This window comes from Salvelinus fontinalis, chromosome 14 (genome assembly GCF_029448725.1).
Source record: "Salvelinus fontinalis isolate EN_2023a chromosome 14, ASM2944872v1, whole genome shotgun sequence".
Classification (NCBI taxonomy): Eukaryota; Metazoa; Chordata; class Actinopteri; order Salmoniformes; family Salmonidae; genus Salvelinus; species Salvelinus fontinalis.
Window position 1 is genome coordinate 15,102,141 of NC_074678.1, and position 13,475 is coordinate 15,115,615.

A 13,475-nucleotide genomic window follows, 5' to 3' on the forward strand; every position below is an offset into this window, starting at 1 on the left:
GGAAGAAAATGTGTGTTTATTGCTAATTTTAACCGCACACTTGTTGTTTGTGTACATGGATTTTACAATGTTGTATTTTTTTCCCACAACACCGCTTTCCATCAATTTGTGTGTATAGCGCTCTCTCTCTCTCTCTCTCTCTCTCTCTCTCTCTCTCTCTCTCTCTCTCTCTCTCTCTCTCTCTCGCAGTTGGAAGGTTTATTCTTCTTCTTCCAGTGATTTTGATGATGAATGGAGGGAGGGAGTTTTCCTCCCCTCTTCTCCTCTCAGGAGTTTGGCTCATTTGTATTCTGCCCCTCTCCTTTCTCCCCCTCTGTCCTTTCTCTGTCATCTCCGCTATGGGAAGTGGCAGTACAAGAACCCTGGTTAGTGAGCATACAGTATACAGCCACCCTCTACTACACACTCTACTGGTCACCTTCAAATAGACCTTGCCATCTGGACTGTACCACAGGGTAGCCGGTAGGGGGGTGAGACGAGAGCCCATTCAGGGAAGAAAGTGACGGTTACTGTGAAACGCTCACTGACTGAACTGACTGAACCCTTGACAATGGCTAGTGTTGAGGTCTGACAGAGGTTGTGTGGTGGTTCACTGGTTTTTAACTGGTGGTTAACTGGGGGTTTCTCCAGGGAATGGTCAGCCATGAAGAGGTGTTAAATTATTCATTGATAGGTTTCACTGTTTAGTCTTTAAACACACATACACCAAAGACAGAGATACCAGCCAGTACCGCAGTGATTTACAATTATACCCTTTTCACAATATTCGTGTCACATTTTCCTTTTCAGCAAATTTCCAGCGACTATGGTGAATGCATAACCAGGCTCAGTACAGTTTGATTTGGCCCAGTTTGATTTGGTTCAGCTCAGTAGGGTAAAAAGCCCGTATTAGAAGGAATACACAAAAACCTCTGAGAATGCACTAATTGAACCAATTTATCTGTCTGGAACTTCTGTCACTCTCTCGCTACATGGATTGAACTGGTGGTTCTCCATGACCATGGTGTCTGTATATGTCTAACCTCTCTCGCCTCCCTCCCTCTCTCTCTCTCTCTACTTCCCCCTTCTTGCTCCCCTATCCTCTCCGGCTCTTTCTCCCCCCCACTCTCCCTCTTTACAGGGATTGAGTTGTGCCTGCCAGGCTGGCGTTTCTCCATGACCATGGTGGCCAGTTTCCTCATGGTGGGCGGGCAGCTGGTGATGCCCGGGGTGGCGGCTCTGTGTCGTGATTGGCCCGCCCGGGATGATTGGCAGGTCCTGCAGATTATTATCATCTGCCCCTTCGTCCTCATGCTGCCCTACATCTGGTAAGGAGACACACCCAAATGTCTTCCATGTCACCACTATTCGGTTGAGACATTCATCCTAGAGTTAGAGGTTGAAAATGTGAATGACTATGTAGTCCCACCCACTGAGGGGATAGCCACACCCACTTAGAGAGTGGCCCCTCCCACTGATGAAGTACCTCAGCCCACTGAGGGAGTCGGCCATGCTGTGGGGTTAGAGGTTAAGACTTGGTCATCAGGACCAGGCTTCGGCTTGTACAGTACATTACACACTGCATGCTCTGTTCAGATTTAGACAATACTCTCTTTCTCTCACTTCCCTTCTGTCATTCTTTCTCTCTTTGTCGTGTTTACTTCTCTCTCCCTTCCTTCCTTTCTTTCTCTCTCTCCTATACTCATTCCCTCACAACTTATTATCTTTCTCTCCCTACTCCCCTCCTATCTCCCCTACCCCCTCTCTGGCTCCCCCCCTTTCTCTCTGTAGGATCTTCCCTGAGTCCCTGCGGTGGCTCCTGGCCACCCAGCACTACCGCCGCTCTAAAGCCATGATGCTCTGCATCGCCAGGAAGAACCAGGTCGACATGACAACCGAGCCCAGTGGCGTTCTAACAGGTGAAGGAGATGGAGAGACAGGGAGGGGAGAGGTAGAAAGACAGAGAGAAAAAGGACAGATGGAGAGACAGGGAGGGGAGAGGTAGCGAGACAGAGAGAAAAAGGAGAGATGGAGAGACAGAGAGAAAAAGGAGAGATGGAGAGACAGAGAGAAAAAGGAGAGATGGAGAGACAGAGAGGGGAGAGGTAGAGAGACAGAGAGAAAAAGGAGAGATGGAGAGGGGAGAGGTAGCGAGACAGAGAGAAAAAGGAGAGATGGGGAGACAGAGAGGGGAGAGGTAGAAAGACAGAGAGAAAAAGGAGAGATGGAGAGACAGGGAGGGGAGAGGTAGCGAGACATAGAAAAAGGAGAGATGGAGAGACAGAGAGGGGAGAGGTAACGAGACAGAGAGAAAAAGGACAGATGGAGAGACAGGGAGAAAAAGGAGAGATGGAGAGACAGAGAGAAAAAGGAGAGATGGAGAGACAGAGAGTAAAAGGAGAGATGGAGAGACAGAGAGAAAAAGGAGAGATGGAGAGACAGAGAGTAAAAGGACAGATGGAGAGACAGAAAAAGGAGAGATGGAGAGAAAGAGAGTAAAAGGAGAGATGGAGAGACAGAGAGAAAAAGGAGAGATGGAGAGACAGAGAGAAAAAGGAGAGATGGAGAGACAGAGAGAAAAAGGAGAGATGGAGAGACAGAGAGAAAAAGGAGAGATGGAGAGACAGAGTAAAAGGAGAGATGGAGAGACAGAGAGTAAAAGGAGAGATGGAGAGACAGAGAGTAAAAGGAGAGATGGAGAGACAGAGAGTAAAAGGAGAGATGGAGAGACAGAGAGAAAAAGGAGAGATGGAGAGACAGAGTAAAAGGAGAGATGGAGAGACAGAGAGAAAAAGGAGAGATGGAGAGACAGAGAGAAAAAGGAGAGACGGAGAGACAGAGAGTAAAAGGAGAGATGGAGAGACAGAGAGTAAAAGGAGAGATGGAGAGACAGAGAGTAAAAGGAGAGATGGAGAGACAGAGAGAAAAAGGAGAGATGGAGAGACAGAGAGAAAAAGGAGAGATGGAGAGACAGAGAGAAAAAGGAGAGATGGAGAGACAGAGAGTAAAAGGAGAGATGGAGAGACAGAGAGTAAAAGGAGAGATGGAGAGACAGAGAGTAAAAGGAGAGATGGAGAGACATAGAGTAAAAGGAGAGATGGAGAGACAGAGAGTAAAAGGAGAGATGGAGAGACAGAGAGTAAAAGGAGAGATGGAGAGACAGAGAGAAAAAGGAGAGATGGAGAGACAGAGAGGGAAAGGAGAGATGGAGAGACAGAGAGAAAAAGGAGAGATGGAGAGACAGAGAGAAAAAGGAGAGATGGAGAGACAGAGAGAAAAAGGAGAGATGGAGAGACAGAGAGTAAAAGGAGAGATGGAGAGACAGAGAGAAAAAGGAGAGGTAGCGAGACAGAGAGAAAAAGGAGAGATGGAGAGAAAGAGAGTAAAAGGAGAGATGGAGAGACAGAGAGAAAAAGGAGAGATGGAGAGACAGAGAGTAAAAGGAGAGATGGAGAGACAGAGAGAAAAAGGAGAGATGGAGAGACAGAGAGAAAAAGGAGAGATGGAGAGACAGAGAGAAAAAGGAGAGATGGAGAGACAGAGAGTAAAAGGAGAGATGGAGAGACAGAGAGAAAAAGGAGAGGTAGCGAGACAGAGAGAAAAAGGAGAGATGGAGAGAAAGAGAGTAAAAGGAGAGATGGAGAGACAGAGAGAAAAAGGAGAGATGGAGAGACAGAGAGTAAAAGGAGAGATGGAGAGACAGAGAGAAAAAGGAGAGATGGAGAGACAGAGAGGGAAAGGAGAGATGGAGAGACAGGGAGGGAAAAGACACTACATGTCAAAAAAGAACTGTGTTCTGTCCATTGCCACTACACAGATCCCTGGTTTGCAGCTGATCGTGCAGTATATACATATGGGATGTCTCACGTAGACTCAACAACAACACACCATTGTCTATTGCATTTACACTGATCATATTGTTGTTATAAACAACATGTAACTGCAGGTCTCGGATTTCTGTGATGAAATGTGTATGCCATGGATTCAGTCAGTCAGACAAGTGTCAAACACACACACACACGTTCATTGTTATATGTGCAACTGCAGGGCTTTAGGTTCATATGATGAAATATATCTGCAAGGCTTGATGGCAGACACATCCACTCTCCATGAGAAATTAGTTTAACGCAGGGAGCAGATTAATACAGCTGGATCAATAAAATAAAGTGTTTATGTCAGATCTCATACACACACATCAGCCCACAGAAGACCATTACTGTATAATCTGTGTAGTGTTGATGCTGGCTCCATGTAGGTGTGTGCGTGAGTGTGTGTTGTTTCCTTGCCAGTGTAAAGGTCTCACACTGTGTTCTATCTCACCATCAGAGCTGGAGCATGAGCTGCATAAGAAGCCAAAGAGGACCTGCATCGTCAAGATGACCAGCACCAGAAACCTGTGGAAGAACATCGTCGTGCTCTGTGTCAACTCGTAAGTCTGTCTGTGTGTGTGCGTATCTGTGCGTAATTGTATCGAAGGCAGTGAGGCATAAGGCATATGAGTTAGGTTTCCCATTGAGAAACGGTACATTGTGGCTATGACAAGGCTGTGTGCCGGTATAGTTTGTGGCTATGACAAGGCTGTGTGCCGGTATAGTTTGTGGCTATGACAAGGCTGTGTGCCGGTATAGTTTGTGGCTATGACAAGGCTGTGTGCCGGTATAGTTTGTGGCTATGACAAGGCTGTGTGCCGGTATAGTTTGTGGCTATGACAAGGCTGTGTGCCGGTATAGTTTGTGGCTATGACAAGGCTGTGTGCCGGTATAGTTTGTGGCTATGACAAGGCTGTGTGCCGGTATAGTTTGTGGCTATGACAAGGCTGTGTGCCGGTATAGTTTGTGGCTATGACAAGGCTGTGTGCCGGTATAGTTTGTGGCTATGACAAGGCTGTGTGCCGGTATAGTTTGTGGCTATGACAAGGCTGTGTGCCGGTATAGTTTGTGGCTATGACAAGGCTGTGTGCCGGTATAGTTTGTGGCTATGACAAGGCTGTGTGCCGGTATAGTTTGTGGCTATGACAAGGCTGTGTGCCGGTATAGTTTGTGGCTATGACAAGGCTGTGTATGTGTGTGTGTGTGTGTGTGTGGGTAACTGGTGGGGTCTGCTTTCCCGCTTGGGAAACCATACACTGGTTAAATCAACGTTGTTCCAACCAACGTGAAATAGATATTGAATTGACTTCTTTGCCCAGTGGGCAATGTCTTAACCATTAGACCAGGAGAGAATACCCTTCCGCCAGAGAGTCCAACTCACCTACGCTACATGTCTCTCTCTCCTCAGGTTGACTGGGTACGGTATCCACCACTGTTTTGCCCGCAGTATGATGGACCCAGAGGCTCCTGTGTCGGCCATGTTTCACGCTGACTACTACACTATGGCTGGCATCGCCGTAGCGACGTGCCTGGCGCTGTGCCCGGCCGTGGCATTCATGGGTCGTCGGGGCGGACTGCTCACCTTCATGATCATCACCGCCCTGGCATCACTGCTGCAGCTGGGTCTGCTCAACTGTGAGTTGGAGACACACACACACACGTGTTATGCATACACACACAAATGAAACACAGATACATATACATCTCTATTAAATCAACATTTAGGTCAACCTTCAGGTTATGAAAGCCCATGTTTTGTCAGATCTTTTAACAAGTGACCAATGCAGGCATCCCCCTCATAATTCTTCATTCTCAAATAGCTCATTACATGGGAAAACACAAAGAAATATCATCCCATTATAATTTGAGTCTGTCATAGACAAATGTCATACTCAGATAATGGACTTACAGTGATCAGAGAAGTCACTACTGGGAGAATGTCACTTTCTGCATCATTGCCTCTGTTCTTCAGTCATTATATCAGATCAACAGTATCTGTCAGACAAATAATTAGATCTTCTAATGGCTATGCTCATTCTAATTTTCTCTATTTTTCTTCCCCCCACCCTGGCCTTTGTTTGAATATAGTGATTGGCAAGTACAGCCTTCGCCATGACACAGGTACAGTTTGATTTTATAAAATGATACTCAGACCGATTGGAAGAATGCACTCATTGGTTCCAGGTATAACCCTTTAGGTTCCAGGTTAAACCCTTTAGGTTCCAAGTTAAACCCTTTAGGTTCCAGGCTAAAACCCTTTAGGTTCCAGGTTAAACACTTTAGGTTCCAGGTTAAACACTTTAGGTTCCAGGTATAACCCTTTAGGTTCCAGGTTAAACCCTTTAGGTTCCAGGTTAAACACTTTAGGTTCCAGGTATAACCCTTTAGGTTCCAGGTTAAACCCTTTAGGTTCCAGGTTAAACACTTTAGGTTCCAGGTTAAACACTTTAGGTTCCAGGTATAACCCTTTAGGTTCCAGGTTAAACCCTTTAGGTTCCAGGTTAAACCCTTTAGGATCCAGGTTAAACACTTTAGGTTCCAGGTATAACCCTTTAGGTTCCAGGTATAACCCTTTAGGTTCCAGGTTAAACCCTTTAGGTTCCAGGTTAAACACTTTAGGTTCCAGGTATAACCCTTTAGGTTCCAGGTATAACCCTTTAGGTTCCAGGTTAAACCCTTTAGGTTCCAGGTTAAACACTTTAGGTTCCAGGTATAACCCTTTAGGTTCCAGGTTAAACCCTTTTAACCTGGGGCGGCAGGTAGCCTAGTGGTTAGAGCGTTGGGCTAGTAACTGAAAGGTTGCTAGATTGAATCCCCGAGATGACAAGGTAAAAATCTGTCGTTCTGCCCCTGAACAAGGCTGTAAACCCACTGTTCCTAGGCCGTCATTGTAAATAATTAGTTCTTAACTAACTTGCCTAGTTAAATAAAGGTCAAAAAAGGGGCTTCTACCTGGAACCAAAAAGGGTTCACCCATTGGGAGAGCCAAATAACTGTTTTTGGAACCATTTTTCTAAGAGCATATGCCAGTCAGGTGCTCTACAGGCCAGCCTCAGGCTCAATCTGTTGATTTTGTGTTGTAGAATATACAAAACAGTCATGAAATAAAATGAATGGCTAGTCAATACACCACTGTGTTCGGTTTTTATTAAGTGAAATTCTTATACCTATGATGTATGTGTCTCACCTCCTCTCGTGTGCCTCCTCCTCTTGTGTGGTTAGTTCTGAGGGACACGCTAAACAGGAAGTTCTCTGTGGCATTCTCCATCATTGGAATGTTCTCCTCTCATGCCGTCAGCACCCTCAGCATCTTCTTCTGCGCTGAGATCACTCCCACCGTCATCAGGTAACACACACACCTATGTATGGTCTGACCGCACCCACACACACCTATGTATGGTCTGACCGCACCCACACACACCTATGTATGGTCTGACCGCACCCACACACACCTATGTATGGTCTGACCGCACCCACACACACCTATGTATGGTCTGACCGCACCCACACACACCTATGTATGGTCTGACCGCACCCACACACACCTATGTATGGTCTGACCGCACCCACACACACCTATGTATGGTCTGACCGCACCCACACACACCTATGTATGGTCTGACCGCACCCACACACACCTATGTATGGTCTGACCGCACCCACACACACCTACAGTTATTTGATTCCTATAACTACACACTACAGGTGGTTGGTGGCACCTTAATTGGGGAGTACGGACTTGTGGTAATGGCTGGAGCGGAACATGTGGAAAGGTATCAACAACATAACATCAAACACATGGACACCGTTCCATTCGCTCCTTCCAGCCATTATGAGCCGTCCTCCCCTCAGCAGCCTCCACTGCTACTCACCATGTTTTAGGTTTGTGTTAGTGGCCTACTAGCGCCATCTTGTGGTGTAGTCTGTATGTGTCATATAAATGCAATTTGACAGAGACTGCTGTTCTAGAATGTAGATCAGGGAAGGGCAACTGGCGGCCCATGGATCAATTTCACAACAACAAATATATGGATTTTGTTTTGGGGAAGGACGACGACGGCTCCGTCGGGGTCTCAACTTACTGTTGAGAGTTAGAATAATAAAATACACAAGGTGCAATTTTGAAAATTGGTTGTGCATCAGCAGTTACTCAATTAGCTCGTCAGCAATTTTTTTTTAGATTGGTAATTTAGTCTAGCGGCCCGCTATCTAAACTTGTTGTAAGCATAGTGTAATGACTTACCCGGGTGGGCCCATTGCTCATCAGTTATCATATTCAAAACTGCAAACGTTTACCTCCCCTCTATAGCAAACTGTAGAATTAGAGGAAATGAAGTGTAAAACTGACTCTCCCTCTGTCTTCCATCCTCCCCCAGGGGTGGTGGTCTGGGCCTGGTCCTGGCCAGTGCTGGCTTCGGCATGCTGACGGCCCCCATCATGGAGCTTCACAACCAGAAGGGCTACTTCCTGCATCACATGATCTTCGCTGCCTGCACCCTGCTGTGCATCATCTGTCTGCTACTGCTGCCCGAGCCGCGCAACCAGCCCCTGCCAGAGAGCCTCGCGGATGGGGAGAGCTACACTCGCCAGCCCCTCCTCACCCACCGGCCTGGAGAGCAGCACCTCCTTCTCACCAAGCCTGGGAATAGGGATTTATACTCCCGGGTCCACGACACGCCGCGGCATCTTACGGCCACCGGGGGCGCCACAACAGCAGCGGCTACTGCTCTTGCAGCAGTGCCGACATCGTATGCTACCGGAGGGGAGGCGATCAGTAATATTATGGTGTCAAATGGGGTGGGAGGGTCGTCGTAGCAGCAGACACACACTCCTCTCTGACACACACAGACAGAGGATAGGACAAGACTGTGCTGCGGGGATGGCAGGGACTGTCCCATTCCTGGTCACTGTCATGACTGGCCTGGTCTGATGTGATCATTCAGTCAGGAGAACATGGAATAATTCCACTTGTCAGATTCTTCCATGAGGAATTCTTTAATTTTAAAACATTCCCATTCTGGTGGGTTTAATGGACAAATGAACCCTCTCATTAGACTCATGATACGATCTCTCCACGTTGTGTTAGTGCGAAAGGGGGAAATCGAGCTTCCCCAATCATGGACATCCAAGATTTGGACAAAATAAAAAAATCATTACTATTCAGATGCCCCAGGAGGGCATCAATGGTTGGATTTAAATGGGTGGTAATGTATTATGGTGATGTAGTGATTCTCTTCGTCCTAAATGTCACCATATTCCCTATATAGTGTACTGCTTTTGACCAGGGCCTGCATAGTGAACTACTCATGACCCGAGGCCTATCTATAGGGAATAGGGTATTATTTTGAAAACTCAATATGATTTAGTAAGACTTTGAGGGCCTGCAATAGAACAGGATCTTGGAACAAAATATGGAAAAGTATGTGTTTGCAATTAACTGAAACTCGTTACAATGACTTACATGTATTAGTGCCCATAGGGTAGTTGTTGCCAAGGGTTGGCAGTGTGTAGAATGAGTACCATGGTTTCTGCATGGGTCCATGCTGAGGAGGGATGCCATGGTGTTTGTAAGTTATCAGCAGAATAGTGTACTCAAACCGCATAGAGACAAATGTAGAGAGCAGCAGAGCAGACACTGTATACTATATTTCATTTGAAACATCATGACTTTCAACAGTGATGTGTGCTCTATGCAATTCATTTCCCTGTTTAATCAAATGTAATAAAATATTTGTCAGCCAACTTGTTTTATGTGAAACTGCTGTGCTCTAAATTGAATAAAAGGGTAGGCCTACTTAATGGGTTTATTTATGAATTTGCGCCTCTCACCCCCCTGTCAAAAGTCCAAGTTGGCACTTTATCCTTAGTAGCAGTGGAATCAATATGATGACTTTAGAAAACGGAGTATTGCTTCCCCCATTTAATGTTGGTGAATGATGGTTGTCAACACAATGCTATGTGAGTGACAGCCGGAAACCTAAAAACTGGGATGGAAAAGGATTCAAACTTTTTATGGTGTTTTTATTTCCGTATTCTATGGTGTTGAGTGAACACTACTAGTTAGTTACTAGTATGTGCAGAATATGTCCCAAATAGCACCCTATTTGCTACATGGTGTACTACTTGGTCAAAAGTAGTGCACTACATAGGGAATAGGGTACAATTTGAGATTGAGCCTGTCACCACTATGAAACATATGTTTCTGAATGGCTTTATCATGATGGTTCTTTTGTTTAAAAAAACCAAAAACATTTTACAACTGGACAGGCGACTTTGAAAGAATCATTCAGTAATTCAGTATTTATTTTTGTCATGTTGCCAAGGGCATTCTTGTTGCTTGAAATACCTCTGTAATTTAGCTAATTCTGACCTTTCCTGTCCCTGTTCTCAACACTGTGGTAAATAATGTTAGTAGTATATTGCTGTTTTTAGGACTTGTTTCAACCTGTCTCTTTAGCACGGTTAAATAATGGCTGACCATGCCACGAAGCACAATGTCTATCAGGGTTTTGAAATGGTTAGTGTCTAGTTTATTAGCTTAGTACAATAGTGTGATCTAGTTAGAACAGCTGTGACTTAGAGTATGTTTGTATACAAACTACTCTAACATACAAATGATTAATTCACACCTTACATTAACGGCCTCAGGTGATTTTATTTGTCCCCCTAAGTTTTCTGAAAAGACTGTAGAAACACCAGCAAATCAGCTCCAACTGATTTTAATTTTAGAAGTCTGTTACAAAGTATTCCCACGCATAAGAGATATGTGACCGTATACAAATGTAAACAAGATTTGAAATGATTTGTTTTCATCAAATATCTATTTGGGCTTCCTTCAGCCAATTTGCAGTCTACAAATCATTTTTAAGTATGATCCGGCCCCCTGACCATCCACTCAACAAAAAAGAATCAGCTGCTGCTGAATCTAGTTAATGATCCCTGATGTATGCACTATCATATTTCAAGTACTAGGCACATCAATTAGTTTCATAGGACAATTTGTCACACAATGTGCATAGATGACCTTAAAAAGGACAAGTATACTCTATACATTTCTACCATATTTGATGCAAATGGCACATATTTTGACGATGGACACCTTGTATTGTTTATTTGGTAGTTTGTAAATGTTTATCAATGAAATTTTGTGGTAAAATAAATGAAATTCCATGAGTGATTGTCAACCACTAATATTTTCTAAATGTTTTTTGTTATATGATGCACTTGTACATATTAAAACCATAAATGTTGTTTTGATAATAAACCACTTAATGTATTGTTTGTCAATAAATGAACACTATCGAGGTGATACATGTGATGTCTGTAAGACTCAGTTTGTGGGTGGGCAGTGGGCACAGGAAATGTGTGCATCTGCAGCCTCTAAACAGAGACAGTCTCTGGTTAGATCTCAAGCAAAAGTGCTAAAACAGCTAGTGACAAACAGTCTAGACAGGTAGGTAATGTTGTTCTCTCCATTGTATTATTTCGGGATAAAGTCAATATAAATGGGGGAAAAGAGAAAAATGTATCAGTGTGAACTTCCATCTCCTTCTTTATCCTATTCTCCACCAGCAGAGACGGGTTGGAGTCGGTCCTGCGCAGATTGTAGCTCACAAACACCTGTTTCTTAGTCCTCTTAGCTGGAAAACAAAGGATAAGGAGGACAGCTGGGTTAGTGACGAGGACAGCTGGGTTAGTGACGAGGACAGCTGGGTTAGTGATGTTTCAAATCGTGTAAACTGACACCAACAAAAGAGAATCATACTGGTTAGTGGTTTAAGTTTCTAGCTTTCTGTAAATGTTGTGATTCTGAATAACATATAGCAACTAGAGTGAAGAAAAAAATAAACGCAACATGTAAAGTGTTGGTCCCATGTTTCATGAGCTGAAATAAAAGATCCACAAATGTTCAATACACATAAAAGCTTATCTCAAATTTTGTGTACAAATTTGTTTACATCCCTGTTAGTGAGCATTTTTCCTTTGCCAAGATATGCCACAACTGTCAGGTGGATGGATTTAATCAAGAAGCTGATTAAACAGCATGATCATTACACAGGTGCACCTTCTACTGGGGAGAATAAAAAGCTACTCTAAAATGTGCAGTTTTGTCACACAACACAATGCCACAGATGTCTCAAGTTGAGGGAGTGTGCAATTGGTATGCTGACTGCATGAATGTCCACCAGAGTCTTGCCAGAGAATTGAATGTTAATTTCTCTACCATTATTTCTCTACCAACATTGTTTTAGAAAATTTGGCAGTACGTCCAACCAGCGTCACAACCACAGACCACACGTAACCACGCCATCCCAGGACCTCCACACCCAGCTTCTTCACCTGCAAAATCGTCTGAGACTAGCCACCTGGACAGCTGATGAAACTGAGGGGTATTTATTTCTGTATTAAAGCCCTTTTGTGGGGAAAAACGAATTCTGGTGGCTGGGCCTGGCTCCCCTGTGGGTGGGCCTATGCTCTCCCATCCATAGATTAGGGCCTCATTTATTTATTTCAATTGACTGACTTCCTTATATGAACTGTAACTCAGTAAAATTGTTGCATGTTGAGTTTATTTTTTATTCAGTATAAATCTATGTATAATTGATTGTTAGACACATTTCACTGTAAGCACAATGTTGTGGCATCTTGGATAAGTTTGTTTGTGTGTGTGTAAATATGTGGCCTGTCTTATGCTGCGTTCAAAACAACTGGGAACTTGGACATCTCTGATTCCAACAAAGGGAGTTCAAGACAACTGCGAATTCAGAAAAAAACGAGGTCCGACCATAGCCTCGAGAAGTAGAGATGCTGCAGCACCACCTGGAAAATTTGAATAAAAACAGTTAGTACAAAAATATGTTTTTTTAGTCCTGTATTTGCGTTCCGATATAGCTCCGTCTTTTAAGAGCGCCGACTTTCTGACCTGATTTAAAAAAAATCCAAATTCCCAGTTGTCTTGAAAGCACCATTATGATAGCATGAAGCTGGACAATTACACCAAAGTCTGTGGAGGATACAGCCAATCTTCTGAGAGATAGGATATTGACAGGAAGATGAAGGGGAGCTTACTCAATCTCTGCGCCAGTGAATTCTAGGTGGTTTCAGATGGGTCCCCCAGGACTAAGGTAGACAGCGGCATCGAATCCTGAATACACACACACCTGATATAATATCTTCAACGTAGCTAGCTGGAAACATTACACAGTGAAGCTAGCTAGCTTCCAATCTCTGTTAGCTAGTCTGCTCTGTAACAGTGTATTTGTTGTACAGTAGGCTACTCACAAATTTACTTTCCATTGAAACAGCCATGTTGGACAAGACGGGGTTCGAGCCGACCCAAAGGAAGAAAAAAAACATTGAGTTTCATGACGTGAAAGTGAACCGTTTGCGCCAGAATCTTCTCTGAGAAATCGTGCACTGTAATGGCATCGCCTACTGCTCCATTTTCTGATATGTTCATTTTGAATAGCTGTTTGTCGGAAGACAAGTAGCTACGACTAAACAAGACGATTCATTTGAATTTGTTCAACCAACTCATGTGCGCCCGTAAACCAGAAGTCACTTCCTGGTTTCTGGAACGCGTAAGCAATCGATAGAAGCGCTTGCACGTGATTCTGAACACCATGA

The 13,475-nt window shown here is 44.3% G+C and overlaps 1 protein-coding gene and 1 long non-coding RNA gene across 5 annotated transcripts in view; one reads left to right on the plus strand and one right to left on the minus strand.

Moving 5' to 3' along the window:
• LOC129869537 (solute carrier family 22 member 23-like) overlaps positions 1–11,166 on the plus strand; it is a 52,318-nt gene extending 41,152 nt beyond the window's left edge. For all 4 annotated transcript variants that reach the window (XM_055944028.1, XM_055944027.1, XM_055944029.1 and 1 more), the window contains 7 exons: positions 1,121–1,307; positions 1,771–1,898; positions 4,306–4,408; positions 5,257–5,483; positions 5,937–5,969; positions 7,071–7,194; positions 8,225–11,166. In XM_055944028.1, the coding sequence (XP_055800003.1) occupies positions 1,121–1,307; positions 1,771–1,898; positions 4,306–4,408; positions 5,257–5,483; positions 5,937–5,969; positions 7,071–7,194; positions 8,225–8,663 (1,241 nt within the window). In that variant the 3' untranslated portion in view covers positions 8,664–11,166. The remainder of the gene's footprint in view (positions 1–1,120; positions 1,308–1,770; positions 1,899–4,305; positions 4,409–5,256; positions 5,484–5,936; positions 5,970–7,070; positions 7,195–8,224) is intronic.
• Positions 11,167–11,306: 140 nt separating this feature from the next.
• LOC129869540 (uncharacterized) lies at positions 11,307–13,452 on the minus strand. The gene is made up of 3 exons (XR_008761967.1): positions 13,131–13,452; positions 12,918–12,993; positions 11,307–11,488 (listed from the first exon to the last, which is right to left on the minus strand). It is a non-coding gene; the product is annotated as an uncharacterized LOC129869540 (long non-coding RNA).
• Positions 13,453–13,475: the final 23 nt, after the last annotated feature.